At 36.1% G+C, this 14,126-nt stretch overlaps 1 protein-coding gene across 1 annotated transcript in view; it reads right to left on the reverse strand.

Annotated features, from left to right (window-relative positions):
- LOC107568233 (low-density lipoprotein receptor-related protein 1B-like) overlaps positions 1 to 14,126 on the reverse strand; it is a 159,521-nt gene that overhangs the window by 132,839 nt on the left and 12,556 nt on the right. Inside the window, exons 2-5 of the mRNA XM_016254167.1 lie at positions 10,640 to 10,759; positions 7,962 to 8,090; positions 2,837 to 3,094; positions 1,285 to 1,447 (exon numbers count right to left, since the gene is read on the reverse strand). Of these exons, the coding sequence (XP_016109653.1) occupies positions 1,285 to 1,447; positions 2,837 to 3,094; positions 7,962 to 8,090; positions 10,640 to 10,712 (623 nt within the window). The 5' untranslated portion in view covers positions 10,713 to 10,759. The remainder of the gene's footprint in view (positions 1 to 1,284; positions 1,448 to 2,836; positions 3,095 to 7,961; positions 8,091 to 10,639; positions 10,760 to 14,126) is intronic.

The following is a 14,126-nucleotide window of genomic DNA, read 5'->3' on the forward strand; positions in this document are numbered from 1 at the left end:
ACACACACACACACACACACACACACACACACACACACACATATATATATATATATATATATATATATATATATACACACACAAATTTAATTTAATTTTAAAATCCTTGAATTAGTGATTTAACTTGTTTCACCTGAAGCAATATGTAAATCATGTAACACACCGAAAGCTGGTTTACACTTAAAAATTTGGTTTAGGATCCTCAGTTTCCTACAGACATCATATTGAGCTTTGAGATTCCTTTATGAAAAAGATGTTTGGCACTTTTAGCCTTAAAGCAAAAAGACAGCTGCTATATTTAGGGTTACAATTTGCATCATTCATGTGTATGAATGGACCATCTCAGCCTTTTACAGTGAGCAATAAAACTTTAGCACTAAAATGGCAAAAACTAAAGTGATGAAACTGGAGAATTCAGCCCTCTGTGCATTCCATTCAAACTCTCTTGAAAGTTTTTGAACAATCTCTGAGGTTGTTGATGATCACAGGAGAAAGAACACAGCATTTAGACTCAAAGAGATAAACGGCTGTCATTTCTTTTAAGCACGCCTTCATTCAGGGTAGTCAAAATTTCGTTTTTGTCAGAGTCACAGCACAAAAACAAAAGGATGACAACCACACACCGAAGAATGGAGGCAGAATTGATGGCCTGGGCTCTCCTGGCAGTCTTTAGTGTGCTGAACACCAGTGCTACAATTTAGGTTCACTGGGCACAAGGCGTCTCATTAAAAAACCCGGAACGGAGTGCTCAGCCTGTCCTTGCACTCTCATGAATAAATGGGACAATCGCTCTCCTGAATTCCTATTCTAAGCTCGCTGAGAATATTACCATGGCGCTTCAATTAGCAGCTAATAACTAGTATAATCATGCTGCCCTTCTCTCCTTTGAGGACTCTTTGTGTTATTTTACTCATCTCTCCCGAAACATTTCCACAGTCACCATGCTGACATGAGGGACCCACCACCACCTTGTTTCAACTGTGGCTTTGTGGTGTCAAAGCAAAACAAAACTCATGTTAAGCAGATTTCTGCAACAGCGTTCAAGACTGTGGGATGCTGGATAAATCATGGAATACTAATGACACTCCTGACTGTGGGATTCGTAGCACAACCATGCAACCAGACAGTGTTGAAAAGAAGAGTAAATATTTAGCTGTGGGAACAGTACAGGCAAGACAGAGTCGGAGAAGTATTTGCCTAAAATATTGCAATATATGTGAGAGGATTTAGATCATCAAAGGCCTTGTCAAAGATGAAATCTCACATCATGCATTTTCAACTCACCCCATTAGAGGATCCAGAGCGATTGCTTTAGGGTTCAACAGGTCAAGGTCTATCACTGTAATGCAGGTGTCTCCATACTGGTTGCAAACAAATATTCTGTCGCTTGCTTGATCCACGAAGTAAAAGTTTCCTGTGAGCCAATCAAAGGCTAATTGATCAACGTCTGGAACAAAGGAAAACATGGTCAATTTACACAAAACAAGATGATATATTGGTGTGATCATTAATTGGCATATGTTCATGACAAGTCATAGAGAATTCTCGCCATGAAGTGTTAATCAGTCAATCATATTCATGAAAGACCTTATTCATGAAAATAAATTCCTAATCTACATATTAAAATTGCTACTTTTCCTTTTTCAATGAATATTCTATTGTTCAATGTTGTTTGATATATTATATAGAATATTCATTTAGATGGAATATAAAAATTACGTGATTTTATTGATTAAATGCATTAACAAGCATGATAAACAAACTAGAAGAAATAAGTAAAACAAACAGTGAACCTTTTTAACTAATAAGAAAAATGCCTAACATTGAACCAAACAAAAAGTGCCCCATAAACTAAGTCAAATTAGTATAATTTATTTACTTTTTCAAGATCATAAACTTGGGGTCCATTAGAGGCTCTTAATGCACTGCACCAGACATGAAATATGTTATAACTGAAATGCTTCGCTTTAAGTCATAAAGAAATTCTTGGTTTAGAGGCTATTGTTTGGATCAATATACCGAAATGAGAGCATGTACTTATTCTCCAATTCAACACTGTAAACTAATAGGCTACTTATTAAAAGAGTCATAAATCGTTTTCAATTTGAGATCTTTTAATGAATACTTAATGGATACATACTGTTGGATGAACTACACAAATGTGCAAAAACTATTTCATGTAGCGGTAAATAAATTATAAGCTCTGTTAGCTTCCATACTGCACTGATAAGCACTACGCAGTCAAGCAGAACTCATTGTTACACTAAATGGTTTGTTCAATATGAGAAGATCAGGTCTCATGAGTAAAAGACAAAATGTACTGAACTTTTAACAACAACTTTAAGCCCTGTTTCAGAATTATTATTTTTTATCCCGCATTAGCACTTTACATGAAACTCAATACTTGGAAGTTAAGAATGGGCTACCTCACAGGCCATGTATTTTAACTGAAATGCATACTGTCTACAACTTAAATCAAAATTTCTATAGGTAGCATTAAAAAAATAATTATTAATACCATCTATATTTTCTGGAAATACACATATGTTGTGTGTATTTTAACTAACATATGTATGAGTGATTCTTTCTGGAAAAAAATATTAAACACTAAATTTCTTTGAATTTCATTACATTTGATATGTCATTAAATTGGAATTCAAATTCTGCATCCTGTTTGAACTGAATTGGAATTTCAAAGGCAGATTCAACTCTGAATTTTGCACAACCAGACATTTTGTTATCTCACTTGGTCTCATCACTCATTAAAATGAATCAATGCATCAGTTTTCTTTCACCATATTGTAACTTTAATGTAACTGTTTAACAGGATCCATACCATGGAGATTCTGGACTGTCTTTACTTCCTGTTCTTTAGTGAACCCACTTGCTTTCCTCATCCTGGCACACCGGAGTTGTCCGGAGGACTCTGAGGATGTGACCCAGCATACTGATTCCTCTTTATGGTTGAAATCCAAGCCATGAGTTCCATTTGAGTCCAGTTGTTTGAGGGTTTGCAGGCGGGATCCATTTAGGGCTGTGATTATAATATTATCCGAGCCTCCAATCAGCAGCGCTGCAGGGTTTTCACCGAGCTCTGGAATAGATGGATAGGAAAATAGTGACAAGACATCTTGAGGCCAGGCATTTCCTGGGCATTCCATGCTTTCAGTAGAACAGGATAATACAGGCTCCTGCAGAGGGCACGAGTAATTGAGAATCATGTCTCTTATGAGAGAAACCCATTTTCAGAACACAGCAGTCAGCTGGATATTTCTGTTCTTATTCCGTTTTTTATACTCACGTTGTATAATACAATTTGTGTTTCTCTGTCTGTGACACACACCAACATGATCTCATGATAATTTGTTTGTATTTTACGTAAAATGTGGTTCTATAAAACATACATTTACTAACGTTTTTACAGGCACTAAAATGTACAATACTGATGTATTTTCAGTATCTAAACGTACAAATACTTACTATTTTCAGCATTTAAACGTACAAAACTGACGTATTGACGACACCTAAAAATGAATCCTTATGAATATTGAAATCGCGGCATTAATTTTATTATTAGTTGTCATATCAATTACCTTGTTTTCAGTTGCATTATTAAATTGTTTACTCGTTTACTTAATATGAAATTATAACATTTAATTTTGTTGTGATTTCTGCTGCCAGCTCGTTTCCAAGAATAGGCCTACGTAATGTTAAACAAGACTTTAATTTAAACCTTAAAATAAATAACATTTCTGCAATTGTTTAACATTTACTTGTCATGTAATGTTTACTTTGATTGCCATGGGCCACAAAAGGCGTTTTCTCCAACATGCTGTGACTGACAATAGAACTATACAACACACCAAAAAACGCAACATAATTATGAAATGAATTTTATTCGTGCGCTGTCATCCAAATCTTCTGAATCCATACGACTCAAATCCCAGCCATTGTTCGGCGATCTTCATCTCCATCAAGTTTATGCAGCGAGTCCAGCAACCGTAAACAGCAAAGCCCATGCTGACTGACGCGCTCCTTACAAATTCAAATGTTGCCGCTTCAAATGACAGGTTTTACGGCAGGATAATCGAACACTCACTGGCTCTTGCCTGCATTCGTCACAGATTGCGACATGCCGTGTTTCTGGTGAGGTGTGTTTGAATGATGCGCGGGGGCCTTCACGTGTTCACATCGGGAAAATTATCTGGATAATATTTTCAGCAATTAACAACATAAATTCTGCTCTGCACCTCACAAACCTACTGTATCGTCATTTGGATTACGTTTGGTACTGCTTTTGACATTTTTGCAATACATAAATGATTGTAATTGCATTTATCTGTCTGTCATGTTTTTCGTATACTGTGATTGGATCGGGAAAATAATCTGGATAATATGTTCAGCAATTAACAACATAAATTCTGCTCTGCACCTCACAAACCTACTGTATCGTCATTTGGATTACGTTTGGTACTGCTTTTGACATTTTTGCAATACATAAATGATTGTAATTGCATTTATCTGTCTGTCATGTTTTTCGTATACTGTACAGAAATGTTTAGGTTTATAGGTAGGAGTGGGATTAGCGACTATAAAAATATTTTAATGCTATATTGTTACTAAAATTGTTATTTTCCTGCATATTTCGGTCAATTGCATTTTATATCCTTTTATATTCGCTATAAAATGGGTAGGTTAAGGTTTGGGGTAGGTTAAGGGGTCTAAAAATCTAAATCGCTTATTAATAAAATGATAAAAATGCATATTCGCTGTAAAATGGGTACTCTCTAAAAAAATGCTGGGTTGTTTCAACCCAGTGTTGGGTCAAATATGGACTAACCCAACTGTTGGGTTAAAAAGTTAATTTAAAAATGTAACCAAAATTTAACCCAACAGTTGGGTTAGTCCATATTTGACCCAACATTGGGTTGAAATAACCCAGCATTTTTTAGAGTGTAGGTTTAGGTTTGGGGGTAGGTTAAGGGGTCTAAAAATCTAAATCGCTTATTGATAAAATGATACAAATGTATTGATACTAATATCTTAATGATTTAAAAGATACGTAAATATTTGTACGTTTTTTAGCTAACAATACGTAGCGATTTGTATATTTTAAACGTTGAAATGCATCTAAATTGTATGTTTTAGCATCAATAAAAGCATACAAAAATTTAAGTTTTGTGCTTGTAAATGTTACGTAATAATACCTAACTGTTACATACAAACATGAGACCAGGCTGCACACACACACACACACACACACAGAGTATGTATCAAGGTATAATATAAATAAAATAAACCAACAAAGATCTTTCCTTTAAATTATTTTTAAAGAAAAGAAGATGCATTGAAATTTATATGCATGAGCTTTTATATCTAATGGAAACCCATAGTTATCCCAGTGCAACAACCTCTTTCTGCTAAATTAATATTAATGTGGGTGAGCGCTGAGTTCGGTTAAGTTTATGGGTAATGATATTCAGTTTATTCCTCATAGGAAAGCAGTCACATTGATTAAACGTGGGGCAGATTCTGCATCCAGCAGCAAGGTGCACCACTGCCTGCTAGCTATTTCCCACTGAGTGGCGTAATCTCCATTTAATTTAAAACACATATTCAAACCGGTTGCAGTGTACCGCACCAATAGAAATACAAGGATGCATCATCTTTTTAGGTCACAAAATGCTTTGCACGAGGCATACTTTGAGGCCAGCATACCTAGCACACGTTGTAACAGATTTTATTCATGAATTGTGTGTACTCAACATAATTAATTTATGCAGGGGCGAGTTTACAACACCAGTGTTCATAAGACTTCAAATGACCCTATGGGCCTTAGAAAAACTAAAAGTCAAATTGCATAAAAGCGGTGTGTATAATTTCCCAGATAGTTCCAGTCAGTTATAACAACATTTATGATTCAAAATGGATGTAAATCAACTCTTAAAATGTTAATCAGAGGTTTGTATACAAATAAGATGCTTAAATTGATACTCTGCAGTGAATGGTTTCCGTCAGAATGAGGATTCACTGAAGAATGCAATATTATGGATAGAGGACTCGTATTTTAGCCATAAACCGGTTTAAAGTTAAAAACATCTTAATGATGTATTAGTTTACTACAAAGAGGCAGATTTTTACTTCACAAGATGTTAATTGATGGACTGGAGTCATCTGGTTTACCTGTGGATTATTGTGATATTTTTTTTAGCTGTTTGAACTGTCATTCTGACGGCACCCATTCACTGCAGAGGATCCAATGGTGAGCAAGTGATGTAATGCAAAATTTCTCCAGATCTCCAGTTCAGCAAATTTTAATTTTTGAGTGAATTAATCCTTGAAAGGTGATGTAAACTGTAATTAAGATATCATTTCAGATGTTTTCTTAATATCCACAATTTTGCTAAGACACAGCAGCCAATCCAACACCAGCGAACATGAAAAAAGTGTTCACAGGTAGAGAAAAAAAATTCTCTACCCGCTCTTGATCCACTCATATACATACTCACTATGTTTGCTCAAATCCAAATAGTTTCTCACAGCTGACACTGTAAGCAAGTGAGATTCAAATATATGCTGCATATTTTCTCCTTATTTTATAATAATTCTCACAGCTGTAGAAAATCTAGCTATTGAGCATTTGGGACTCAATAGCTCTTTTTTTTATTAAAACGACTTCAATTACTTGAGCCTAAACAAATGACCAATCTACAAAAGGGATTAGAATCCATTTAGAATTGTAGTGAGTGTTTTCCCTACAAAACCACCTTATTACAAAAGCAGCTGATTTAATGATAAACTTGATTGGATTTGAGGCTGGTGGGGAGACACTCTCACTGGCAGGTGCCATTAGGCAAGTAATGAATTGGCATGGCCTGATAAAGACAGAGAATAGCTGTCCTTCAGGCCCTGCTCTTCATAAAACTCAGCCTCCACTTAATCCTCAATGTCTGGCTTATCTTCCACCAATAGCTCCATTATTTCTGTCCCTTGGCACAGCAACACTGATATAGGGACTGTAGCAGAATATCCAAAGCAAACTGACTCAATTTTCAGGTCCTTATGGGAATGAGAGGCTGAACTGGTTTAGTCTGGATTCATACGTGATCCCTGAAAGCTTACTTGAAAAAAGGCAAACCTGAGAACAGAGAATAATTTCTATACATACATGCATAGAATTATTAATGACTTGAAGAAAAAAAAATAAGATAAATGAAGTTTAAACAAGCATTGACTTAGTAGAGGGGCTTGCTGTCACTGTATAATGTAATTTGTCAGCCTAAACAAAACAATTCATGGAAAAAATGTGTGTGTGTGTGTGTGTGTGTGTGTGTGTGCACACATATATATATATATATATATATATATATATATATATATATTTTTAAATTGTGTAAAATTACAACATATAACACAACTGATATACCTTTTCTCTGACATATTGTATATATGAAATGAAGCTTTAGAAATGTCAGTTTGGAGAAGAAGAAGAAAAAAATTAACAGGATTAAAAAAAAAAAAGGATTATAATTTAAAAGTGTTGTTGAACCAGGTGTTTGAAATTAACAGAACATTTCTGCTTGTGTAATTGGATTTTTGACTCAAAATCTTATAGGTTTGTGAAATCTCATGTGACAACTTCTCTCTGTGACGACTAGCCCCAGTCCCCCCTATTTGCATGGCAATCACTGAGCAGAACTATGTTGTTTCAGATATAAGTCATTTCAGATACACGCAACATCTAATCAGCATTGCATATTTCTCAAGCAGACATTAGAAAATGTTTTTCAAGGTCAGAAAATTACCAGCGCCAAAGGCGGCTTAAAGCAGAGCTGCAGCCGCTGTAAGTTAATTTCATTTATATCACACAGAGTAAAAATTTTGAAAGAACAATATCAGGACGTGACAACATTTCAAACGGCTTTTGCAGATCCCCGGTCATTAATTTATCATGCTCTTACCGTGTTTGGCTATGCAGGAGCGTCTGTTCGGCTGCAGGCTGTACCCATCTGTACAGCTGCAGCGATATGACCCATAGGTGTTCATGCAGGTCTGGCTGCATGTCCCGTACATGGTGCATTCATCATGATCTGTACACAGAGGAAGAGTCACTTATGACAAATTAGGTGTGCTCAAACATGACCCAAATACATAAAATCCACTTAATGTGGCCTCTCGGTGGCTTCTCCCTATGCCACCTTGTATCTCCGGGCAAGTCCTGCCTTGCGTCAGTCTCCAGGTCTGTGCCTGTTTAAGCTGTACTGAAGTGTAATGTTCCAATGGTGATTTACCGATTTGTCTTAGTTGAACATCCGGAGCAACCTTCTATGATCAGGGTACAAAATATAGCCTAAAAAGTTTTTCTGAGGATTTTGAGGCCTAAAAAACTATAAAAAAAAAAAACAAGCAAACAAACAAAAAACAACACCTAAAATCGATTTCACACAAAAACATAATAAAATAAGTATGCATATACTCAGGGGTGCACATAAGTGGTGCGCATGAGGGACCAAAATAAAAAATACGCTGTGTAAATTAGGTCATACCGCTCATTTGCATACCGACATGATTGACAGCTGTCAATCACCGTTTTAGATCAACTAACTGCAATACTGGGCGAATTCCAAACGGAAGTGAGCATCCCTACTCCCTTCGAAGGGCAGAGTCCTTGAAGTGTGTTCTTTGAAGGGTGTAGGCCATTACTGTCTCGTATAAGCGTTTGGAACTCCCTTGGTGAAGGGAATGACTGACATGTTACTTTGACAACGCTGCGCGTGCGTGCAGCATTCAGCACTCCATCAGTTGTTGCAAATAATTATTTCTTCTTATTATTATTCTTATTATTTTATTCAAATATTGTCTAATTGTGTCTTATTTGCTATTTACTTGTTCAAACTATACTTGCTTACACTACAGTCAAATCATATTTCTTTCACTGATGAAAAATATTTTGTATTATAGTAAAATAGACAAATATAATTAGCCTATTCTACTTACGTTTGTATGTGAAGTCGAAATCAACCCCAACTTTGCTTTAAAAAGCATCGCAAGATCTACTAACCGAAGATCACATGATCAGAAACGGAAATCACTTCCGTAAAGTGACCATCGCATGTTCCCTTTGCTAGCGGGCTTCTGGAAGGGCCCTTCGTGAAGGGATTGATTCAGTTGCTCACTTCTGTTTGGAACGTCCCTACAAATGGCATTCCCTTCCCGAAGTGCCCTTCAAGGGCGCAAAAAAGCCCTTTGGAATTCGCCCACTGTATAGGGTTGGGAAACGAAAATCGATTCCGATTTGAGAATCGGATACTTAAGGTCAGGAATCGGATACTTGTCAAAATAAAATTTCGATTCTGCTTATCGATTCCTGTGCTTTTTTTTCCTTCATCTGTGAGGACTGGACCTAGCGATCTGCCAGGACCTTGCTCGCTAATCTAAGTGCTCCAAAGTTTGGCTACATTTGCGATCAGAAGCCAAAAATGCTAAGTATAATATCTGTGATAGCTAAACAAGAGAGGTGTCACCACCAACATGCCAAAGCACTTTAATTTAATAGATCGTTAAAGATTGCAAACATGATTCAAACACCAACGTGATTCTATTCCTAAATTACAATGACTCGTCTGTTTCATTCCTCAACCTTTGACGTGTGCGATCACAACATTGTGATCACTTGGTTCGTCCGTGCAGCGTACGATCACACCAGTGTGATTTGAACATTTAAATCTGCGTTCGCGCTGCCATTAACCTACAGAGAGAGAGCAGCTGTCATCTGTCATGAATGAAACAGCTTCACAGTCTTTTCAGCCACACAGAATCATTATTTCTGTTACAAACATTCAAATCACATGCAAACAAACAAACAATAAAGTACCATTTTTTTCTGAGCAAAAAAAAAGTTTCCTACAATCATTTAAAGCTGAATATGTTTTACAATCAAGAAAGACTTACACAAATTATGTAAAGGCATTTTTTCTCCTTTCACTAAATATACTGTACATGGGTAAGCATTGTGTGACCAGTTCTACATTAAATCAATAATTACATAAATACATTTAATAAAACAGACTGAATATTAGTTCTACAATTTAATTGTTGGATGTAGTCAAAAAACAAATCACAATTTTGGGGAGGGGGGCAACATTTGATACATCCAAATTTCATGATAGGTTTATTTTATGTTAAATATTGTTTTATGTTAGCTATGATAGATAGTTCATCTAACATACCTAATGTTCTCACAAACAAAAAATATAGGATTTGTGCTATTAATGCTTAAAAAGCAAAGAGACCTCGAGATATACTGTATTCCCTGAGACAAATCTATCCAGTTTACAACTTCCTGTTTGAGCCTGATTTCTGCTACTGAGACAATTAGGCATAATGTGGCAATGGATCAGCTATATTTCACCATCATGTACAACAACCAGCCTTGATATCATACTCAGAGGGTTTCATTTAGGTCAAATCAGGCCCGAGAAGTCACTTTGACCTCTCTGGAGTCAATGCCTCACGTCAAATACAGCAGGACGGAGGTGTGAAAAGACACCCTGGGGATGGACAGCCACCCCTCTCCCTCCTCATCGCACAAAGCCGATCATTTGTCTGAGATGCCTGGCATGACCCTGAGAGTGCCTACCTCTACAGCTACGCCCATCCTCTCCCACCTCGAATCCATCTGCACAGAAGCAGAATGTGCCGTTTCTGGTCATGATGCATCCATAACGGCAATGCAGCTCGTGACAGGCTGACAGGAGTTCTGTGGGAGGAGAGAGACAGAAAGAGTTTGAGAGAGAGGGAAAAACATGTAAATTGCTTTTTGATTTCACTCCCTCTAAAAGCCCTTCCTTGCCATCAGCACAAGGATGTGCCAGCGCATACTGACAGTTGTGAGCCAGAGGCGGGGATCAATAGCACTCCATGCGGGTGGAATCAGAGAGGTGCTCCACACAGGGAAAAAGAGATGAAATTAGAAGAAATACCTAAGGTTTCTGTTGAAAATTCTGTGAGGAAAGAAAAAGGTTTTGTTTGGAGACCTACAGAAGCTTTTAGCAATTATTCCTGGTCTTTGGTCTTCAAAATTCAATCAATCTGCCACAAAAGAGTTGTGCACAACTGGCTATTTGGTTTTTCGTTAATGGTTTCCACAGTGGACCTTCGCTGAACACCATATTTAGCAAGCGTAAAATGGAAATGGCTGCTAGTATCCTGATTGCTTGGCATCCTGTATGAAACTTTCTGATTGGTATCCAATGACTTGTTCTTACAATTGAACACAGCATGAATCTGCCATTACTATTAGCAAAAACACTATTGATGAACAAATATGCAGTTATGGTTGCATAATGTATCTCATGCAGAAAGGTTCATGATCCTGATGAACTACATCTCTTAGGGGATGAAAAAAAGTCTGAAGGCTATTTTATTGTCCAACTGCAATAAGTACAGAAAATAAAAGCAAAACACGTTCTCTAAACAATGACACATGCAGTCTAACCCATAAATACCCAACCACTGATATTAATTGATTTTTAAGTGTCAAGCTGTTTATTAAGTCTATTAAGTGGCCTTCACTAGAAGCTAGGAGGAAGAAATTTGGATATGTTCATCTCAGGAAAGTTTCATGATCTTCGAATATTCCTACACCTCACTGACCCCTGCAAATGCATATGTACACCAACAATACAGCTACACTGACCTCAGTCTTCCCGGTAAGCTAGAAGACAGAACAGAATGCTCCCTCTTATAATCTATAAAGTTTTATTAGATCAAAAAATATAATAAAATACAGAATTTGGAATAGTTCATCTATGATTTACTGCATTTACTGCACATTATATTGCACATATCTTTTATATTTCCATTTTTCTTTCACTAAACAAGAGAACTGAGAAAATCTGAAGTTTTAAACCATAATTAATAAAACATATTATTTAATTGCTTTAAACATTCAATTGCATTCATTCGATAAGTGCATCTCTGAGAGCTAAGTGGCAAACGCCTTCATATAAATAAAAAGACAGAACTGTAAAGAAAACAGATCTACAACTATAAGCAGTCATATTTCAAGAATGTCTCTGTAAGCTACAAACATCAAAACATCACACAACATCATTTCTATCATTTGAAGTGATAACAGAGACAGAAAATCCCTTTAATAATATTTGTTGAAAAACTCAAAAGATATTTAAGTGTACATTTAAGTTTATTTATCTGATCTGAGCTCTGATATTAGATATAATGCATCCTGTAAGGCAAAGAGCAAAAATGCAGTGCATTTTGTGTGTGGAATATCTGACAAAATTAACATAACATGACAATTTTCTTCTAAGATAACCCTAAAATTCACTTTCAAGATGTTTTTTTTTCTGCCTTCCGTGATGTGCCGCCTGTCATTTTCTCTGTAAGGTCTCAGTGGAATACTAGTGCAACAACCTAAAATTATTTTCATACAGTGCAAGCAACAAAGGCCACATCAGCACGTCTCTGACTCCCTCTGTCTGCCTGTCACATATTAAATCATGTGGCAGCTCCTGAGAAAGGCAGCAGAACCATCCGGCTATTGTTCACTGCACTCTTCAGACGTTTGTGGGTGTGAATTCAACTGCATAATTACAATTACTACAAAGACACCTGAATTAACAGCTTGACAAACAAAACAAACAAAAAATTATGTGAATAAGACAATATTTCGATCTGAAATTAAATGAGCTATCACAAAGAAGAGCTATTTTGTGTGTGGAATATCTGACAAAATTAACATAACATGACAATTTTCTTCTAAGATAACCCTAAAATTCACTTTCAAGATGTTTTTTTTCTGCCTTCCGTGATGTGCCGCCTGTCATTTTCTCTGTAAGGTCTCAGTGGAATACTAGTGCAACAACCTAAAATTATTTTCATACAGTGCAAGCAACAAAGGCCACATCAGCACGTCTCTGACTCCCTCTGTCTGCCTGTCACATATTAAATCATGTGGCAGCTCCTGAGAAAGGCAGCAGAACCATCCGGCTATTGTTCACTGCACTCTTCAGACGTTTGTGGGTGTGAATTCAACTGCATAATTACAATTACTACAAAGACACCTGAATTAACAGCTTGACAAACAAAACAAACAAAAAATTATGTGAATAAGACAATATTTCGATCTGAAATTAAATGAGCTATCACAAAGAAGAGCTTTCCTTCAGCTATTTCAAGACATGAGACCGCTAAACATTCATTACTGTCAAAGAAATGTATGTAAATCTGTTCTTTGATTTCTTACATTGCATGTCTGATTACAGAGTATTAATTAATAGAATCAAGTAATATATAGTTATATATTCTTCATCATTTCAAACCAAAACTATTTCTGTACATTTTCTTTTTCAGCCCTGTGCAACCTATTATACTGTTTTTGTACATCAAAACTGCATACTACTACTTTTGCCACTGCTAACAAAATATGCATAAAATTAACATTCATTGTTACACCTGAATCTTGATTTTATTACAAAATAATATATATATATATATATATTATAGCCAAAGTGCTTTCCAGTTATGTGTGCAACATGAATCAGGTGGTCAGTGAACAAACAGATGGTCTGTGAGAATGCCATCTGAGGCTGAGACTTGTAGCTGGCATGCTAAAGCAGGTATGAAGGATTTATGGATTCATCACAACTTTCATGACATATCTTAGCAGCAACACCAGTGCCATGCTTAGACGAATCTACAATTGTAACAGAAAATGCAACATACATGCTGAATCATAAGGGTCAACGGATATTTAGGGTGTATCTTAAAAACATCAAAGAATATTTATTTAATATTTAAAAACATGAAAGGATAAATATCATTTTGATATAGAAAACATTACAAGTAACCTTCCATCAACCCAAACCGAGGACATTTCACAGCATCAAGAGAAGTGATTAGTAATTGCACTGCATCTTTTCAAAAATTAAGTATTTTTTTTTACCTGTGGCTAAATACGTAATTGCTGACTAGCATAGCAGTTTTTTTAGTTGTTTGTTTTTTTTTACAATGGTTAATCAACACTATTCACTGCAAATGTTAGCAAAAAGTTAACAATTCTTAGAAGGAAAAACATTGATTGTAAAAACTCTGTATATATATAT

The sequence above is a fragment of the Sinocyclocheilus grahami genome, unplaced genomic scaffold, assembly GCF_001515645.1.
Source record: "Sinocyclocheilus grahami isolate Dianchi unplaced genomic scaffold, SAMN03320097.WGS_v1.1 scaffold1226.1, whole genome shotgun sequence".
Taxonomy (NCBI): Eukaryota; Metazoa; Chordata; class Actinopteri; order Cypriniformes; family Cyprinidae; genus Sinocyclocheilus; species Sinocyclocheilus grahami.